This window comes from Equus quagga, chromosome 13, assembly GCF_021613505.1.
Source record: "Equus quagga isolate Etosha38 chromosome 13, UCLA_HA_Equagga_1.0, whole genome shotgun sequence".
NCBI lineage: Eukaryota > Metazoa > Chordata > Mammalia > Perissodactyla > Equidae > Equus > Equus quagga.
The window spans coordinates 2809787-2830887 of NC_060279.1; the positions used below are offsets into that span (position 1 = coordinate 2809787).

Sequence of the window (21101 nt, forward strand, 5' to 3'; positions counted from 1 at the left end):
GTCTCTCTACTTTCCCACTCTCCGTTGTGACCCATCTTCTCATGTCCCTGCCTTACGCCTCTCATGGCCCATCAAAGGCAGGGCTGGAGGGAGGTAGGAGCCGGTGGGAGGCACTTAGGTGAGCAGGAAAGTTGCATGATTCTTCTTACCTTAATGTATTGGAAGAGGACCCCAAAATTGAGACTTTTTTTGGCTGGCATCACACACTGAGTCAACATGAAGCTGGGTACCCAGACCCAGCAGTCCCATAGTGTTGAAAATGATAGCTTGCCGTTTGTTGAGCACCTACTCTTGCAGGCACTGTAGGATGTCCTACATATATTCTCTCTAATTTTGGCAACAAATCAGCTGGCAAGGAAGCTATTATTACTTCCATTTTGCAGACAAGGAAATCAAGGCTTAACTAGATTCCGTGTTTTACTAAGGTTGAGCAAATTGTCCAGGCATCTCATACCCGATCAGAAGCAGGACTTGGCTTCAAACTCTGATACGTGTGACTCTGAAGGCCAGATTCTGTTCACTCCCCAGCTCCTTATTAAGTGTAGCCCTCTCAAAGCCCTCTGTCATACACGTTAAGCAGTGTGCTTCTAGGCACCCCGTGGTGTGTCGAGGATTTCTGATTTACAGCTGCTGAGTGGGTGCACTGTGGGGCATCTGTGAGGCAGCTAGTCCTGGAGCCCAGTGTCCATTCTGGTTGCTCTCCCACCATCCTCGTCTCTCCATATGATGAGGCAGTTGGCTCTGTTGTGGTGCTGTCATGGGAGCAAAGTTGCAGAGGCTGGACCTCTTTGAGAGGGGGAGGCCAAGAGCCCACTACCTATGGAGCTTGACCTTGGCTGAAGAGCTGGCCTCTCTGGTGAAGCTGCCATGGGAGCTCAGTGCAAGAACCTCTGGCTGCTGCTGAGTAGTTCATAGTCTCCCAGAGGTGGCGTCCAGAGACGGAGAGGCCACGGATGGAGAGCTAGCCCAGAGCAGGCAGACAGTATGGGTAGGTTCCGAAGCTCTCAGATTGAGTGCTTGGCTAGCTGGGAGGGGAGCTGTGAACTGGCACTTCCCAGGATGAGGTGGCAGCCTCGCCTCGAGGAGGGGCGTTCTCACTGTTACCTGCTAGGGCAGAGGGAAAAGCACTCCTGGCCCAAATCCCTTTGACCAACGCTCTCTTCTGGCCTTGGGCCGCCCTAACTCCCACCCCCAATGAAGCCTGTTCCTGGCCTCAAGTAGTGCATGGTAGGGGGACCAGGACCAAGTGGAAGGGGCAGCTCTGAGGAACAGTTTCCTAAAAAACAGGGCTATTGAGAAGCAACCAGGCGTGATGGATTTGCACTCATTAGCTGTGAGGCTCTCAACAAGTCTCTTAACCTCTCCGAGTCTTAGTTTGCTCACCTCTAAAATATGAGTAGACCAGAGGAGCTGGAAACTTGCCACCATGTGGCAACCTGAATTATATCGCTTTATTCATAATTGCCAAAACTGGGGAGCAACCAAGACGTCCTTCAACAGGTAAACGGATAAACAAACTGTCGTACATCCAGACAATGGAATATTATTCAGTGCTAAAAAGAAATGAGCTATCAAGCCATGAAAAGACATGGCGGTGGGGCTGGCTCCGTGGCCGAGTGGTTAAGTTCACGCGCTCTGCTGCGGTGGCCCAAGGTTTCACTGGTTCAAATCCTGGGGTGGACATGGCACTGCTCGTCAGGCCACGCTGAGGTGGCGTGTCACATTCCACAACTAGAAGGACTCACAACTCAAAATATACAACTATGTACTGGGGGGCTTTGGGGAGAAAAAGGAAAAATAAAATCTTTAAAAAAAATAAAAGAAATTTAAAAAAAGAAAAGAAAAGACACGGAGAAACCTTAAATGCGTATCACTAAGTGAAAGAAGTCGATCTGAAAAGGCTCCATACTGTATGATTCCAACTCTATGACACGGATTCTGGAAAAGGCAGAGCTGTGGAGACAGTAAAAAGATCAGCGGTTGCCCGGGGTTGGGGGAGGGAGGGATGGAGAGGTGGGGCACAGAGGAGGTTCAGGGCAGTGAAAGCACTCTGCAGGATACTGCAATGGTGGATCCCTGTCCTTCTGCATTTGTCCAAGCCCGTAGAATGACCATAATGTGAACTCTGGACCTTGGGTGATAATGACGTGTCAATGCAGGTTCATCAGTCGTAACAAACGTACCGCCCTGGTGGGGATGTTGGTAGTGGAGGAGGCCATGCCTGTGTGGGGGCAAGGGGCATATGGGTACTGTGTATACTTTTGCTCAATTTTGCTGTGAACCTAAAACTTCTCTAAAAGATAAAGTTTATCTTTTAAAAATAGGGATAGAAACACATATCACACAGGCGTAGTATTGATTATGTGAAATTCTGTATATAGTGTCTGGCGCACCACAGGTAGTGAATGATGGCGCCTGCTGTCACTGCAATGTGGGTACGTGATTTTTCTTTGTTCCTTTGTGGTATTTTTTCCATTAATAAAGAATATATGTTCATTATAAAAATTTGGAAACTATAAAGAAGGAAAAACACTTGAAATCCTATCACTCAGAGGAAACATGTCACATTCCTTGTAGATATCTCTCTGTGCATAATGTATGTATAAGTATGTGTATGTTTTTATATAATTAGGACCATAAAACACAAACTTTTTCTCTTTCAGTGATATGCTTGTGGACTTCTTTCCAAGTTGACCAATATTAATCTACATCAGCTTATATAATGGCTAAATAGTACTTTATTTTAAACTGGTCTCTATAGGTGGATGTGGGATATTTCTTCCATTTTGTTGCCGTGAACAACTGTGTGACGAACATTTTAGTGAAGACGTATCTCGATACAAATAAATATCCACCAAGGATATATTCCTGCAGGAAATTGGTGCCACTAATAAGGCAAGAACCTTCTCCCGTGCCCACATCCTCTTTAATACTAGAAGTTATCTACTTTGGTTAACAATTTTCTTTTCTGAAACTAGAGCAAGACTTTAGAAGTTCAAATATTGGAGCGGGTGGGTAGGCAGGCGGGTAGAAGGGAAGTCCTGGGGCTGGCGGAGGTGTCCCTCCGAGATGGGGAGGGTCACCCCTTGCTGGGCCCCGTGCGCACCTGGTGCCTCGCCTCTGCAGGGAGCTGGGACCTGGGCCTCCCTTGCCTAGGCTGGGGCGAGGGTCCAGTGGGGCTCCGAGGATGCGTCAGGACCTTTGTGTCAGGACTCAGTGGAGGTCTGGAAGAAGGTCAGTGGGCACTGAGGGGTGTGCAGACGGGCTTCCTGATGAGGATGCCTGATGACATGGCCACTGGCGGGATTCGACTTGGACTCTAGCCTGGTAATAAGAATAGCTGATCTTCATTGATCTCTTAGTTTGTATCAGGTGTTGTGTTATTATGTACGTCATTATCTCATTTAATTCTCTTAGCAGCCCTATGAGGCAGGTACTGCTCTCATCTCCATTTGACAGAGGGGAAACTGAGGCACACAGGGGTTAGGACAGTAGCCCAGGGTCAGGTCAGCACTCACTCCATTTGACAGAGGGGAAACTGAGGCACACAGGGGTTAGGACAGTAGCCCAGGGTCAGGTTAGCACTCACACTCTGGTATCTCCACTTCAGCAAAAGGCAGAGCACCTTTCCTGCCTCCATTCACTCCGTGCCTGGGCTTCTCGAACACCAAGCAGGCCCTGGAGCAAAGGGCTAGGACAGCCTGCGCTTCAGAAGCTGCAGCCCTGGGTATTTGCCAGGCGGTCGCAGAGGGAACTAGTGAGATGGAGGTCCGAGGGGGAATCTTGGGGCCACGTGGAGAAGGCTGTTCCTGGTGGGGGAGCAGAGAGGGTGGCAGCTGCAGGGTGATGGTGCAGTGAGGCTGCAGGTGGTGGAGCAGGCCCCGGCCAGCCTGGGGAAGATGGGCACAGAGAGGATGGGGGGCTCTCTGGGTGGTCTCTGAGCGGCCATAGCTGGTTTCAAGTGGAGCGACCCCCATGCAAGAATGGGGGACTCCCGAAGAATGTCTGAGAAAGGAGCCAAGGCAGGGACCCTCAGACTGAGGACTGCCCCCACTGACTTGTTGGGGAGGATCCGGACAACAGTTAATCCCACATTTTAAAAATTCTTTTGACATAATTTTCCAGTGCAATTTATTTTGGATTTCTCTGTAGTGCCTAAGAACAAAATTATTTTAAAACTGAGAGCTATTTGTGCTTGTGCTGGAAATGACGAGGTAGGGGAGGCTGGAGAGACTGCAGATCACCCAGCAGGAGCTTGGTGCGTGGGAAGGGGTCTGCATGGCAGCATGGTGGGAAGAGGTGGGGGTGGAACATGAACTGGGGCCTGCGTGTTCCAGGCCCTCTTTGTGGTGCTTTACATCAAGAACCCGATTCCCACTTTAGAGTTGAGAAAATGAATGCTCAGAGAAGTTCAGTAACTGACTCAAGGTCACAGAGCTGGTCAAGTGGTCAAGTGGTCAAGACGGGAGGCCAGGCCTTCCTCAAAGTCCATTCGCTTTCCGTTTCACTGACGTACAGGCCAGGTCCCTGAAGGAGGAATGGGGCAGGTGGTGAGGTTTGCTCTGAGGTTGACCTGCTCCCAGAGGCCTGGGGTGCCCAGAGAATGGCCCGGGGCTCATGCATTCAGAGGCTGTCCTGCTTCCCCTTGGGCCTGGAGGTGGCTTTGGCCGTGCAGGGCGGGAAGCTGCTCGTCACTGCCCTGGGCTGACTGCGAGGGATAAACCAGGCTCTTGGTGCTGCGTGCCTGCCCCAACCTCATCCTGCGCCTTGGCTCCAGCTGGAGGCGGGGAAGGTTTAGTGGAGGGGTCCCCACATCGTCTCGGGGTCTTGCATTCAACTCTGGGGTGAAAGGGCCTTAAGGACTCTTCATCAACACACTGCCTGTGGTTCTGAAAGGTTGCGCAGCAGACTGTGTGCCTCTGTGTGCATGCCTGTGTGTGTGTGTGTGCACGTGCGTGCATTTGGCAGCTGGAGTGGCACAGGGACTACCTTTGGCAGTGCTGGGGATCAAGGGGAGGTGTGAGGTTCTGCATTTTGGGAAAACAGTCCCTGGCACAGGTAGTTCCGTCGGCTGGGTCCCCTCTCTTGGCTGAAGCGGAAGAGGGAACGCCAGCTCTGGGCTTAGCTTGCCAGGGCCTTGGCCTGACCTCTTTGTGCGAGATGGTGACTTCGGTGGTGACCTTCATGGATGGAGAGGGCCAGGAGCAGGGCTGGTGGAGGTAGGCGGCGCTCCTGGTCTCCTTCCTCTGCCCGTCTGCGGCTGATCTCTGGAGGTGGCATCCGTGAGAAGCCCCATCTGTTTGGGCCTAAGGGCTCTGCGTTCCCAATGTGGCCCAGGGTCTGTGTTGAGGGTTGAATCGTGTCCCTCTACCACCACCGCCAAAAGTAGGTTGAAGTCCTCACCCCCAGGACCTCAGAATGGGACCGTATTTGGAAATAGGGCAGTTGCAGATGCAAGTAGTTAAGAAGAGGTGATAATGGAGTGGGGGGGGCCCCTAATGCTGCCTGACAGTGTCCCTCAGGAAGCTGACTCCGTGAAGGCAGAGGCCCAGGGAGGAGGCCATGTAAGATGGAGGTATGCGGCTGCAAGCCCAGGAAGGCAGAGAGTGCCCGCACACCAGCCGCAGCGAGGAAGGGTCGCCCGCAGGTCGCAGCGGGAGTGTGGCCCTGCCGACCACCTGCTTTCAGACTTCCAGCCTCCAGGGCTGAGAGATAGGAAATTTTCATTTTCAGCCACCCAGTTCGTGGTGCTTTGTTATTGCAGCCAGGAAACTAACATGGTGTGGGTGCTGACGGGGGCACGGGAGCCTCCCTCCATCCTGGCTCACGGCCCCTCCTTGGAGAAGGGCCCCTCTTGTGCTTCGTCTCCATCATTCCTCCTTGCAGTTGGCCCCTTCTGTTTCCATAGGCTCCTCTCCCCAAACCTGGAAGCACATTTATTTTCCTTAAAACACCCCTGGGAATGGGGACAGGGCCCGTAGCTGGAAGGGAGGGATGGGGAGGGGAGGGGAGAATGCTGTGTAGACAATACTAAGCTCAGCAACTGCCAGTTCTTTCTAACACGCTCCAATCAGAACCCGGGAATGTTGCTCCCTCGTCCTGTGCCGCCTCTTGTTGGGAGCTCCTCGTCCTATGTATCCTGCAATCTCAGAGCTCCCTGCCTCCTCTGGGCCCCTGCCATGAGGGCATATGAGTCACCTGGAGTCTGATCCGTTCCTTCAGCTCCCGGAGTCTCCTGTGCCAGGCAGCCTTCCCTGACTTCCCTTCCCTTCTCTGTCCTCTGAACATGCTTCCTAGACCTGGGCCCCTGCTCTGTGCTGTCTCACTCATCGGTTCTCTTTTCACATGTGTGTCCTGCCTGACCAGCTAGCCTGAGGTCCCCAGGCGTCCTGTCTTATTCATCCTCACCCTCAGGCCAGCACACGGCACGGGGAAGTCCATGCTCAGCACATTAAAGCTGCGGCCAAAGACAATGGTGCCGGCTGTCCAGGGAAGCCCAGCCCTTCCCAGGGGCCTGTGTGGCCCTGCATCACCCAAAGTCCCGCTCTCTCTCCTCATGCACATTGAGCACTGGCTGAAGGCTGTGGAGGACGGTGGAACACCAAGGGCAGGGGCTGGCTTAGCAGCACCTCGTGATGAGCTGCCTTGAGGAAATGATGGCCTGTGAGGGTTTAACTGCTGGGTCCCGGTGGAACACGACCCTGCCTTGGGAATCTTGTGTGTCCCCACCCAGAGCACATCAGAACTGCAGGGCTGTGACCCAAGGGGCTTGCTTCTGTGTTTGCAGAAGGGCATGGGGCACTGACGTCATTTCTGCTGGCCTAAAATCCCCGGGTCTGGCATTTCCAGGGGCGGGGGAGCATCATGACGTGCTCCAGTGGTTTTGCTGCACTCTGTGATTACACAGGCTGATGGAACAAAGTCACTGTTACTCGAATGCACTTTTATAAAACTCCGAAACACTCCTCTCGGACTCTTCTGTGCCCTGGCTCGGTCCAGCTCAGCTCAGGCCTGTTGAAAAATCTTTGTGAGGTTGTGGTGCTGTTTCCAGGGGGCGTGTGTGTCAGAGAGAGACAGAGCAGAAGGAGAGAGGGAAATTGAGAGACTCCGATGGACACAGTGGCTGTGCTGAGACACTTTCCCATTTGTGAGCTGGTGGCAGCTCTGGCTCGCCATAGAGTTGGGAGAGCTGCAGTCCTTCCACTTCTTGGTGTCCCCAGCACTCCCTGTCGCTGAGTGTGGCCAGAGGCTGTGCAGGTGTGTCCCGGGAGAAGCCGGAACAATGCTGCTCTGTGTGGCTTTGGCCTCGGTGCTGCCTTATCAAAGCTCTGGCATTTCTGGCTGTGGGCAGGGGAGGCTTGGCCTGCACCTCCCCCTTCACCCCACTAGGGATGAGGCTGTCCTTGTGCCAGGCAGCGATCTCCCACTGGGGCCCCAGAAATGCTTGTGGGCTCTTGCAGGTATATGGTGCGTACCTGAGAGAATCGGCTTCACCCATTCCACCTCCCGGGAGAGGACAGGCTTCTGTGGAGGGTCAGGAAGGCCTAGACAAGGGCGGGGTCTGAAGGAGGTTGGTGGGCCTCACCTTGAGGCATGAGGGGCATGAGCGGTAGAACTTCTAAAGGCAATCCCAGAAAGTGATTGGAGCTTCAGACCACTGAGTGAGAAGGTTGCAGGCTCCTGGAATCTCTGCGTGCCCCTACATTTGTCCGGGTGCTCCCCTGCAGACACTCGTGGGAGAACTTGTACAAGGATGTGGCCCACGTGCTCCTCTTTACGGTTGTAAGAGAAGGGCACAGCTGGGAGAGTGGGGGGTCTCAGCCCAGAACTCCGCAAAAGAGTGGGGAGAAGAGGAGACCCACTCCCACCCCCACCCCAGGATAGGATGTGCGAGGCAGCTTTAAAGAGAGTCCAAATGTGCTGAATTTTGGAGCACCTGGCTTTGCCTCTCTGGGCCTCAGTTTCCCCATCTCTAAGATAGTCCCCAAGGCTCTTTTCAACTCTGGTCATTACGCTCTGCTTCCATGGAAGTAAACATTGTCCATGAAACATGTACTTTCCCCCCGAAGCACCTGGTTTGGGATGTTGTCTGTAGGCTATTCCGGCTGGGTGAGGGAAGCGCCCCCGCAGTTCCAGATGGGGCAGGGCCAGAGACGGGTGACAGCCCTTCCGTTGACGATATTGCCTTTGTCTCCACAGGTACTTTTTAATTTGTTAAGACCTGTTCTCCCCTATAACTGAAAACATCCCTGTGACCAGGCCGGGCAGTGATTACCTACGTTTTACAGACTGGCAAAACGAGGCCCAGAAATGCTAGGTCCTTCCCCAGGGATCCATGGCCCCCGGTGACTCATGTAAATTAGTAGAAAAAGCACCAGTCTGAAGCCAGATGATCTGACCTTGAGAAAGTCACTGAAGTCCCCAGGCCCTAATTTCCTGTCTGTAAAGTGGCAATAATGACGATTGCAGGGTCACACACAGTAACGGAGCTGAAGCAGCCTGTAGTGCACTTGTTAACTTTCACATGCGTGGTGGCTGGAGAGCAGGGTGTCATTCCCACTGTGTCACCCATCCTCCACTTCTCTGCTGCCTGCCGTTCCCTCCAGGAGCTGAACACAATCTCCCAGGGTCTTTCCCCAGGAGTCCTGCCTGGCCCCTAATCCCCCTGCGCTTCTTTCCCTCCAGACTGTAAGTTCACCTGCCACCTGGAGTGCCGCAGCCTGATCCAGCTGGACTGCAGTCAGCAGGAAGGCCCAGCCCAGGACAGACCCTCTCCAGAGAGCACCCTCACTCCAAACTTCGGCCAGGTAGGCAGCAAAGCTGGAAGACCAGGCTGGGAAAAGCCTCTGCAGGTGCCCCGGGGCCCCACGCTCGCTCCCAGGAGCTCTGGTGAGCAGGAGGTGGCGTGAGTATTCCATGGAAGCTGGATGTTGGGGTCTCCTTCTGGCCAGATGTGGTCCACAGACCCACACTCCAATTCTGCAGCCAATTCCCGTGTGTTTGTGGTTTTCCCACACCACCAAAGCAATTCTCTGTCACCAGCTGGGTGTCCTACAATTCAGTTCAACTCTGACACTGTCTGTCCCCCACCCCCCGCTTCAGATGCCATTGCAGGTCCAGGTGTCACCAGTGCTTCTGACTGATGGACTATAGGTCGGAGGTTCCCACAGCCCCCTCCTTGGGTTCAATTACTTTGCTAGAGTGGCTCACAGAGCTCAGCGCAACATTTTACTGACTAGATCACAGGTTTTATATAAAGGACGTAACTCAGGGACAGCCAGATAGAAGAGATGCACAGGGCAAGGTGTGTGGAGCGTGGCGTGGGGCCTCCAGCCTTCTCCCAGGACCTCTCACCCACCACCTCCACGTGTTCACCAGCCGAGTCCCATCCTTTTGGGTTTTGACGGAGGCTTCGTCACATAGGCGGGATTGATTGAATCACTGGACATTGGCAATTGCCTTAACCACCAGCCCTTCTCCCCTCCTTAGAGGTCAGAGGTCAGGGGTGGGACTGAAAGTTTCAACCCTCTAATCACATGGCTGGTTCTCCTGGCGACCAGCCCCCATCCTTAGGTGGGATCCAAAAGTTATCTTATTAACATAACAAGAGATAACTTTGTGGCTCTCATCACTTAGGAAGTTCCAAGGCTTTGGGGAGCTCTGTGCCAGAAATGGGGACAAAGACCAAACATGCACTGCTTATGATAAATGGCAGTATCACACAGCCCTGCCCGGAGGACGTGGGGGGAAGGAACAGAAACGGTGACACAGAGAAGTCTGTGGCTGTGAGAAGTCCCCTGCAGTCCTCCCCAGGCACTGAGCCTGCTTTGGCCTGTCACTCTGAGCCAGAGGTGTGGGGATGGGTGGGGGCGGGGGTCCCAGAGAAGGCTCCTGGAGATGCTTGGGGCCTCATAGCCCTGGGGCAGTGGGGATGTTGGGGCTGAGGTTTCTTGAGCATAACATCCTGCCGAGCCAGCCAGGCCAGACCACCTTCGGAGGGGCTGGGCCAATGTTCCCTCCTGGCGTTAAAGGACCAGGAAGTGGAGGCGCAAAGCAGCTCTTGGCTCCGGCCTCTGCCAAGGCTCTTGAGCCAGGATTGTCTGAATGTTACCCTGTGAAATTGGAGTTCTCCTACGTGATGTGCATAAAAGAAGCCAATTATTACAGCATCAGCTTTTGGGAAAAGAAAACAGCTTTATTGCTAGATGGATCTGCTAGGAGACAGGAGGCGTGTGCTCCCAGATCTGTCTCCTGATCCAGGGCTGGGGGCACAATCTGTGGGATGAAGGGTGGTCTGAAGAGTGGGGATAGGTGGTTGGAGGAGAGGAGGAGTGAGATAATTGATGATCTGCGCAAGTGTGGTCAAGCTTCATGGCTCTTTGTAGGACTTTGTAGGACACATACGCACAAAATGCTGGCGTTAGTGTGATCCGAGGGTGGAGTTTACAGCCCTTTGATGTCCAAAGGGTCATTTACCAGGCATTTGCACAGGCCCAGTTGATGGGTTGGTGGTCTCAACCAGTCTCAACTGGACAAGGGGGGGTACTCTCGGATCCTGAAAAATAACTCCTAATTACTCTGTTGATAAGATGGGGTCAGTTGAATTGGTCCTGGTAGGCCCATGGTTACATAAACTTTGATGTCTAGAATTTAGAAGGGAGACAGGAAAGCATCTTTTTGATTCTTGCATTGAACAAGCATTTAGTGAGTATCTACTTTGTGCCAAGCACTGGTGAGAGTGAGGATAAGAAATGATACATCATAGTTCTCCCCCTCAGAGAGCTTACATTCTGGCTGGGGAGGCAGAATACAACCAAATAGTATATACTGTAATGCATGTTGCAATAAAAGTAGCAATCAAGTGTTTTGAGTACACAGTGCACTTGTTTCTGTTGGGAGAAATCAGAGAAGGCTTCCCAGAGGAGGTGACATTTGAGCTGAGCCTTAATGTATGAGTTGAAGGTTGCTGGTCGAGGAAGGAAGGAGTGTTCCAGGACATCATCCACTTATTCATTTAACAAATATGTTTTGAATGTTGACCATGTGCCAGGTCCAGGAATGCCAGGGACTTAGCGATGAAGGGAGCAGACGTGGCCCCTACCCTTCCTGTGCTTGCAGTTAGAGTCTATGTACAAGACTTTAAACAAATCAAGCCCATGTTTATGAGGGAAAAGCCCAGGGTGCTGGGAGAGATAATACAGACGCGGAACGACTGGTTATTTCCTGAAGCGAATACCTCTCTTTCTGCTCCCCTTGCCCCTGGAGCCCTGTCCCCCCACTACTTCCTGGGTCTCCCCTTTGGGTCTCTCTAGTTTTTCCTCTAGAACAGCAGGTCTCAAAAGAGAATGATTTTGCCCCCTCACCCTAGGGAACATCTAGTAGTTTCTGGAGACGTTTGCGGTTGTCACAATTGGCACAATTGGCTACTGGCATGTAGTGGGCAGAGGCCAGGGACGCTGCTAGGCATCCGACATTGCACAGGACAGGCTCCCACAACAAAGAATCATCTGGCCAAACTGTCGGCAGTGCCGAGGTCGAGAAGCCCCACCCCAGAGCGGTGCAGCCAGCCAGCTCCCAAGGGTGGCGGGCGAGAGGCCCGAGCAGGGCCTGGGTTTGCTGGAGACATCGTCTCGTCCTCAGAATGGCCACCAGAACAGGTGCTTCCGAGTCTGAGCATTCGGAAGCAGAGTGACGCCCTTGCCTCTGCCGGGGGAGCAGCCAGCCTTGGAACCCTGTGGCAGGCTAGCTGGGGCTGTGTCTCGAGTAGAGCCGCTGCTGCGACACAGAAGGAGCCGTGAGTCGCGCGTGGGTGCTGAGCGGCCCCAGCCGCGGAGAGCCTGGCGCGGGCGGCCGGCGGGCTGTGTGTTTGCCTTGGACAGGCCCGAGTGCGCTCGGCACGCCGGCAGGACCAGCTTCTGTCAACAACACCCGGGCCCTCCAGGCGGCCGGCCCTCTCTGAAAGGCTGGTTTGTGCTGATTTCCGCCTTGGCTCACTTTCTGTCGAATACCAGGAGGGAGCCTTCTTTCACCTTGACATCGTTGCCTGGCCCGGGCTCACCTAATGTGCCAGCGCCGTTCTCCAGGGGTTACTGGGGCTGGGGCCCCGGTCTGAGCTCAGCGGGCTGAGGGGCATGTGGCTGTTAGAGGTCTCAGCTTGGTGGCATTTCTCCTCTCTGCTCTTTAAGGAAAAGAAAATCATTGCTTTTCCTCCATCCAGAGAGAACCACTGCTAGTTAACATTGTTCTGTCTTCTTTCTGTGCATTCATACATTTTTCAAAACGTGGTTGAGATCCTCCTGTAGATAAGTATTTGGCCTCAACCTTTGAAAGGCAGTACTCCCAAGGCGCTGGCTGTCTTTTCTCCGTGGTGCCAGAGGTAGGTAGGCAGGCAGGGAGGAAGCAGGGAGAGGTGAGTGAGGGGGCGGGGATGGGCCGGAGCCCCCCGCGGCACACACAGGGCCGCGAGGGTTGTGCGTGTCTCCCGGGAGAAACAGAGGAAGGGTGGCAGGTGGCTGCCATGCTTTTGCCAGCCACAGAGGCAGGGTTTTGGAGTCTCTCCTGGGAGAGCTCCGGGGTGCCTGACTTCGCCCTTGGACACCCATTGTTGACCAAACAAGTCTCCTTCAAGTCCACCACAGAGCCCTTCTTCAGTTTAAGGCTGTTTCCTAGAGAAACATCGTTGCCATTGGCTGAAAACCACAATAAATTGCCAAAACAGCTGCCCTTCCTTTATTTGGGGGCACGCCCTAAGGCCTTTATACTGCAGGGGGCCTTCAGGGTGCTCTTATCATGTCACCCCTGTGATGAAAAAACCCCTCGGGGCCCCCAGTGCCCTCATGATGAAGGGAGACCTCTGCTGGTGAGGCCCAGTCCTTTCAGGGCCTCTGGGGACGCGCCCCCAGGAGAGGGAGCCCTTGCCGGGCTGCTGGCTCTCCTCGTAACCCCCGCAGCCCCGGGGGTCCGGAGCTCTGGCCCTCTGGCCTTTGGTGCCACTTTTCTTGGGACATGACTGCACGGATGACGAGAAAAAACACAAACACTCTTCCTTCCACTCAGATCACTCTCAGCCAGGGACTGAATCCTCTCCTGGTCCTCCGGAATCCAGGAGCAGCGTTCAAAACCCAGCCTCCAGGTCCCGGCGCAGAGGCCAGTCCTCCCACAGCTGTTCCCAAACCCTCTCAGGCACTTTCCACACTTAGGATTCTGGCCACATCCATGTTCCACCTGTACTATCATTGACTTAATATCTCTCTTTAAATAGACTCATTTTTTTTAAACTTAAATAAACTTATGCTAAAGGAAATTTAAAAATCCTTGAATCACTGTTTGATGTACTTAGGATTTTTTTCCTGGACACACATTAAATTAATATTTAATCTCTAAAATAAAAAAAAAACCATGTCCTCCCACACGTATGTGTTGAGCCAGGCTCTGTTCTAAAATCCTTTCAGGTGCCATCAGTGGGGACTGCGCCTGCAGAGGCACTCTCTTTGGTCGTCCGGTGCCTGGACTCCCAGGGCATTGGGTCCAGCAGGAGCCTCAGGGGCACTGTGAGCAGTGTAGAGAGCTCCCAGGGAGGCAGGAAGGACATGCCAGCCATCCACACTAATAGCAAGGTGCTCCTCCAAGGGAGAGATGCCCCGTCTGTCTGATGGGGATGTTGTGAAGTGAAAACCAGTCACCCACAGCACATCCAGGACAAGCCCATTTGTATTTTGTACACATGTATATGTGTGTGTTTGTGTAAATGCAGAGCAAGGGCCGGGAAAATGCCCAGCAAACTGTCCAAGAGCTTCCGCCTTGGCAGGCGGTGGGAGTGGAAGGGACAGAGTGACACAGCTTTCACCTCTTGCTGTTGGCTGGGGTACTGTTTGAATAACTGATGCTTTCATATGTTTCCAGCATAATATTTTTAAAAGGCCATAACTGTTTTCTTAAAGAAAAGAAAGAACCCTGGCCGGGTGACAGAAGAGCTAGGTTCTAATCCAGATTGTGTAGACAATATGCTTGGAAGACGACCCAGGACAAGCCTCCTACTTTCGCTGGAACTCCGTTTTCTCCTCTGAGAAACGGGACAGCACTGAGGGTGGTTGCGAGGCCCGGGTGGGCAGATGTTTGTGCAGATGCACAGATGCAGGGGTAAGGACCGCCGGGGAGCATTCCAGGTCCTCGCAGGTGCCTCCGACGGCCTCACTGGATCTTTTTATCATGTCACCCGGTGATGAAAACCCTCCGTGGCTCCCCGTGGCCCTCAAAATCAATCTGAATCTGGATTAGCACATGAAACCCTTCATGGTCTGGCTCTGCCAACTCTCCAAAATACCAGAAGGGTGGGCGACTGTGCTGGAGATGAGGCCAGGACCCGATGACTGTGGTTTGGGCGGGCTCTTTCTGCTACAAGACTTGTGATTGTCCCCTTCTCTGAGGCCCAGGTCATGGCTCCACTCTGTAGATGGAAAGACCAAGCCCCTGTCCCCATTCACCAGGGGGAACGGTGGCTCCAAATCTCCAGGGTGGCTCGGCCTGCTGGTGGTCCAGCCCGACAGGAGCGGCTGCTCTCTGCCTCACCCCCAGCCGCCCCCTGTCAGTCCTTAGCGGGGCCCCGCTGGCACCACCGCCCTCAGCCCCTGCAGCCACTGGGCCGTGACTCAGCTGGCATGGAGACCTGAGTTTCCTGGCTCGGGGCCCTGTGCTCCCTGCCGCAGTCACGCCACCGTCTCCCTACCCCGGGCTCTGCCTTTTCAGACCTTTGAGAGGAGGAAGCACCGGTGGCCAGTGCTGCCCCAGCCCTCTGCCCCACGGCCACGTGCTGAACCAGGACTACCACGCGGGGGAGCCCGGGAGCAAGAAGGGAGAGCCTGGAGGCAGGTCTGCGCCGCCTCCCGGCTCCCCAACGATGACACCGGGATGGAGACTGCACGCTCTTAAGGTCCTGGGTTCCTGGGTCCCCGCTGAAGTGCCTGAGGAATGTTTATCAAATTAGGTTGTAGTTGATATCGACAGTAACTAACGGTTGTTGAGGCATACCATGCGTTCTACTTGTTTTATCAGATGTTGAGAGAGGGGTGTTGGAATCTCCTACTATAGTGGTGGATTTGCCTGTTTCTCTCACAGTTCTATCTTCCTGCATTTTGAAACTCCATTATTCAGTGCATAAACATTTAGGATTATTGTGTCCTCTTGATTAATTGACCCCTTCATCATTATGAAATAACCTTCTTATGCCTGGTAACATCCCTTGCTCTGAAATCTGCTTTCTCTGGTGTTAACAATAGCCACTCCAGCTTTCTTTAGATTATCATTAGCATGATATTTCTTTACCCATCCTTTTACTTTTAGGGTATTTGTATCTTTATATTTAAAGGTCATTTCCTGTAGACAGCAAATAGTTGCATCTTTGTTTTTTTTAATCTAATTGGATAATCTCTGCCCTAAAGGGTAAATTGGGTTATTTAGATCATTTGCATTTAATGTGATTACTGATGTAATTAGATTTTAAGTCTATCATCTTCCTATTTGTTTTCTATTTATCCTATCTGTTCTTTGTTCCCATTTTTTTCCCCTACCTTCTTTTGGATTAATTGAATATATTTTATGGTTCCATTTTATCTCATTTGTTGCCAGCCCACCCACATGTGCCAAAGGAAGGAGCCAGTCCGCAGCCGCTCTGCTCCACTCTCCCTGCATCTGGGACTCCACCCTCCCCGTTTTCCCTCCATGCTCTAGAAGCCAGAAGTGCTGGCGAAAGCTGTCAGTGATAAAACTCCACTACACGCCTGTCTCCCACAGGAGCTGCCCCAAGACCTATCTGACCAGCTCAGGCCAACCCATGGGAGCTCCTTTCTGATCAGGCAGAGGGGAGCGTGAGCCCATCAGGGCCACTGCTTCTTGGTATGCGCTAATTCAGCTGCCTTCAGTGTTTGTAAGTGTCAGGGCCCTGTCAAAACTGTTAGCCTGGCAGCCGAGCGAGAGAAGTGTGGTGTGGGCCGGAACCCCCGAGAAAGTGAATCTCCTGTGTGTCTAGCCTGAATGATGCGCAGCGAGCACTTACCTCTTACAACAGGAAGTTCTCTGGGGAGCAGTTGAGTTTCCTGCTGTGCACAGCCGACTGAATGCCGTCAAACGCTACTCTTGGGACGGAGAGTGGTGTTCTTAAGGTTCAACCCAGAGAGAACATCTGGGAAGGGTTGCTTCTGAGAGGCACGAGGAAGGTGCGGGAGGTGTGGTCGTTATTACAGAATATGCATCAGGACGTGGGGAGGACCCAGGAGGAGGATTTGATGGGCAGAGAAAACAGCAGGAGCAGAACCACGAGAGGGCAGGGCTGCGGCTGGGAGTGGGGATCAAATTCCGCACGGCTGTCAGGAGGGTGCTTGACTGTAGCTGGAGACGGGGATGAACTGTCCACTGGGCACATTTGTGAAGGGCCTTAAAGGACCCGCTCGGGAGTTTGGAATATCGTGGGCACTGAGGGTCACTGGAGGAAGGACAACAATTGTAATGGAAAATTGTCCGATGCAGGGGCTCTGATTCTACCACTTATTGGCTCTGTGGCCTTGGGCAAATTGCCCACTCTGAGCCTCAGTTTACTCATCTGTACAATACCTTCTTGCAGGGTTGTGAGGATTAGGTGAGATAATGAAACGTGTAAGAGCCCAGTAACTCTGATAGAACTTCTCACTTCACGTCGTTCGACTAGACTGTATGTTATGAGAAGGCCGAGACTGTGTCTTAATCAGGCCTGAGCTCGAACACCGAGTCTAATGCTTGTGGTTGCTGCCTTTGGCATAGATGCGACTAAGCACCCCGTGGGGAGCAGGCATATGGGGGGGAAGGCGGGTGGCGGGGAGAAGACAGTCAACCCTGACCCCTGGAAAACCTCGATGAGCTAAAGGGAAGCTGGCCACAGGTAGCCTGAGAAAGCGCTGGTTCCTGACTTATTTGTGATGGCCCACAATTTCAGGCGGTGGGGCAATTATGAGAGCAGTCACAGGGTAAACACTGTCCTACTACCAGGTGGTCCAGGACTTGGGTTCTGGAGTCAGACCAGCTGGGTTGATTCGGCTCCACCGTTAACTAGCGTGTCTGACTCTGTGCAAGTTATTTCACCTGCCTCAACCTCCTTTTCCTGTCTGTAAAGAAGAGGGGATAGCTGTAGCTCCCTCATCAGGTTATTGTAGGCACTAAATGAAAGGATGCACATAAAGTTATTGGTACAGTGCCTGCACATACTGGCTAACAGGATTTGAAAATATGTTTCAGGGGTAGGGTGGCACCTCACCTCCGTTTTCAGCCTCTGAATATGTCGGTAGGTCATAAGGCCCCAAATCTAATCGCCACCCCTGACACCCTCAATTGGACAGATGAGGAAACCTGAGGTCCAGAGTGGCTCAGGACACCCTATCAAGCTGGAGCTGGCGCTGGGACTAGAAGTGAGCTCCTGACTTCCAGTCTTGCGTCACAGCTTTTCTGGAACACGAAGAACCATGGGGTGGATCTAATGAGGGGATCTGGCCACATGTCAGGATCACATATGAGAAAGAAAGAAAGCTTAAAATAATGTCTTTCATCTTCTGACGCTTGGAGACAGGAAAGTCGCCCGCTCACGTTTCAGTGGGGCTTTCGGAACTGCAGCACGATACCCGGGGCTTAGGGCTCCGGATGCTGCAGCTTTAGGTCCAGACTCCTCTTCCTGGGCCCGGGGACGAGAACAGCCAGTTCCCATCCTTTGTGTGTTCACCTCCAGAGGCTTAAAAGCCTATTGCTCAGGGAGGCCATGTCCTCTCCCCAACCAGGTTATCACTGCTGTTAATTATTCATAGGAAGAGGCACAGACAGGGTCATTAGACACTGAAAGGAATCCAGTCTTCCTCTCTTTGGGTCCCTGGAGCTTCACTCTGGATTTTTCCTCTTGGAGGCTGGCCAGCTTATTGTGTTGTGTATGATCTCTGCAGACTTCTGGTCCGAGGGTCCTCGTCACCACGGTCTCTGTTTGCTGACTTCTTTCACGTGGCGTCCTTCCAGTCCTAGATTCATTGACAGCTGGAATGGGATGGGGAAAGAGACACTACCTAGGAGTTAAGAGGCTTTGAAAAGAATGAGCTGCAATGGAACATCTTACTTGCCTCGGTTTTCTCATCTGTCAAATGGAGATAATACCTGCTCTCAAGGTCATAGAGGAGCCTAACTGAAGTAATGGGTGATAAAGAGCTTTGAAAAGCCCTCTTCAGACATTACTTTTTCATAATATTTGGATGGCATGGGGTGGCTGCTTAGAACTTTTCCTAACCAGGTCTGGCATGCAGTGTGCTGCTCCCAAGGAGAGACTCATGCTGACTCCTGGGGTACTTTGGCTTGGTGTTTAAAAAGGTTGTTATGAGCTGTATTTTAAGATTGCACATTTTGAACGTGTAGCGTTGCACTTGCTTTGCAGAGGTCCCTGTGTGACTCCAAGGACACAGAGTGGCCACAAAGAATCTGGGGCCTATTTTTTTCTTAAGTGTTAGATTCTTAGGATTAGGTTAATCCTAAACCACTGAGCAAGGAGGTTTCTTTTATAAAGAAGTGTGTTTTTTGCTGGCTGGACAAAGCAGGAGGGCTGTTATTGGCGGCCAAGGACCGTGCAGAGCCCTCTCTGCAGCATTCATCAATCTGGCTTTGGCCTTGCAGGTACTGCTGAGGCCAACACCAGCTTCCTTTGCCTGAACCAATGTCTCTGGGGAAAACCCCCCAAAACAGCCTCTGAAATACTCATTTGAAGAAAAGATTGTTCCGGACAAAGCCAGAACCTACCTTCAACCCCATTAATGTGAGCTCTTCCCAGCAAACACCTCCTGGTTCACCCCAGCCCTCACCCCCAGCTGTTTGCCTCCACTTATCTCTCCGCCAAGGGAGGCAGCTACTGGGATTGCCTCTTCTCCCGAGCCGAGGGCGGCCTGCCGGCGGGTGCTGGCCCTCAGCTGTCTCATGTTTGTGCCTGCCAGGCACTCACAGGCTTCTGGGAAAAAGACTGTGTAGGAGGTTGGAGCCAAACAGGGCTGCCGTGTGAAACCCTCCTGAGCACTGACAGATCTGGTTAAGGTCGGGGAGGAGAGGGTTCCTCATGAAAATAACCAGAGCTGAAAATGGAGCTGGCAGCCTGGCATCTTGGGCCTGAGCCTAGCCCTACCCTGCGTGGGCTTCTTCAGGACGGGGTTGGTTTCAGAACTGCAGGAAAAGCCACACGAGCTCGGGGAGAGATCTGATAAGCCCTCTCAGCCCCCTCGGGGTGCTTCCGAGTCCACAGGCCGCCAGGCTCCAAGAGCACGGTGCCCCTTGCAGTGGGGGGTTCTGAGGCCACAGGCCGCCAGGCTCTGAGACCACGGTGCTCCTGGCAGTGCAGGGCTCTGAAGGCTTCTTTTCCCCTGGGACTCCAGGCGCCGCTGTATTGAAAGATGGCAGTATGCGTGCGCAGCAGAACGGGTCCCATCTCTGCTGAGAGGCCGCATGTCACAGCGGCTAAGGACATAGTTCCCTAGGGTTGCACAGACTTGCGTTTGGGTCCCAGCACACGTATCCGCCTGAGTGACTCTGACCCTCATCCATGAAACGGGAATAACGATCTCTCTCTCAAGGCCACTGGAAAGTTGTGTGACAGACCGCTGTGACTCACCAGGCGGGCCTCATTGTCCAGGCAATGGTGGCTGTGACTACCGTTGTTCAGAGCCGGTCCGAGAAGCTGTGCAAGTGCTGCCTAAGTGCTCAGAAGGATTCAGCCCTAGTCCAGGAAGGTGCTCCTTCATCCAGTCTGATGGGGAAATGTAAATGGGCTGTCCGTGATGGCAGTGACAGGATCTGGCAAAGACCCCTCTTGGCCAGACCATCAGGAAAATGCACAAATAACCTGGGCCCTGTCTGCAGACTCCTTCAGTGTCCTGGGGCTTTCTGGGGGCCAAGTTGCCTGGTTGGGTGGAAGGCGGGCTTGCTCTCCAGGTTGCCATAACTTTGCATATGATTTGCATATGCTTGTGGGGCCCCTGCAGTTTCTTCTGGCATTTCCAAGTTAAAATGCTGCTTCTCCAGGCAGGCCAGATATCGATTTTCTTCTTCTCCCGTTACTTCTCTAACCACTCTGATTGACCGGGCTGCTTCGCCCAGCGCAGGGGGATGAGAGGGTGGGGCGAGGAGGCGCATGGGGGAGGGAAGGAGGGATGGTGTGGACCTTACAGCGCATTCTATCCGAGAACCTGAGCCATCGTGGGTGGTGAGAAGGAGCTGTTTCCACAAGGATCAAAAAAAGGACAGTGGAAATTTTCTCCCTGGGGTCCATCCTGCATCCTTCCCTGCATCCCTAATTGACCTGTGGTGCCCTAGGTCCACCTGCCCCCTGGTCCAGTGACACCCGGACGAGTGGGGAGGCGCAAGCCTGGGGCGGGAGGCAGGGGAGGGGCCCGGCGACCGCCAGCGCGGCTTTGAGGAACCTTGCGAGAGGAAGTGGCTTCCGAACTGCTCTGCGCACAGCGCGCGGGGCAGGAAAGGCGCGGGCAGGCGGGGGAGGTGTCGAGATGGCGCTCTGCGCGCGGGGCGGAGGGAGGAGATGAGACCGCAGATGCCCAGGGAGTCGGGGAGTGAGGCGTGCGCGCGGGCGCCCAGGTCCGGCCCGGTGCTTGCGGCCGCTGGCGGCGCGCCGGGAAGGGAACAGGTTACCCCGCCGCCCGAGCCACTCGGGCCCCAGGGGAAGAAGCCGAGGCAGCCGGCGCCGGCTCTGTCTGGCCAGTAACCGACTAGCTCTCGGCGGGGCTAGGAGCTCGCGCCCCGCGGAGCCCGGGGAGGGGTCCCCACGTCCGTCCTCCGCATCCTGAGCGGCCCCATCAGATGCGCTCGCTGCCTCGGCGGGGGCCCCGGGCTAGATGACGGTGGACAGCAGCATGAGCAGTGGGTACTGCAGCCTGGAGGAGGAGCTGGAAGATTGCTTCTTCACCGCTAAGACCACCTTTTTCAGGAGTGTGCAGAGCAAACGTCCTTCGAAGGTAAACCTAACACCGAATATGAGGCCCTTTCACTGGGGGAAATAACTCCTGTGGTCTAGAAGGGAAACCTTGATCCTGGCAAGCAGGCAAAGC

The 21101-nt window shown here is 53.6% G+C and overlaps 1 protein-coding gene across 1 annotated transcript in view; it reads left to right on the forward strand.

Moving 5' to 3' along the window:
- RASSF5 (Ras association domain family member 5) overlaps positions 1 to 21101 on the forward strand; it is a 66497-nt gene that overhangs the window by 16609 nt on the left and 28787 nt on the right. The window contains exon 2 of the mRNA XM_046682842.1: positions 8686 to 8807. Within this exon, the coding sequence (XP_046538798.1) occupies positions 8686 to 8807 (122 nt within the window). The remainder of the gene's footprint in view (positions 1 to 8685; positions 8808 to 21101) is intronic.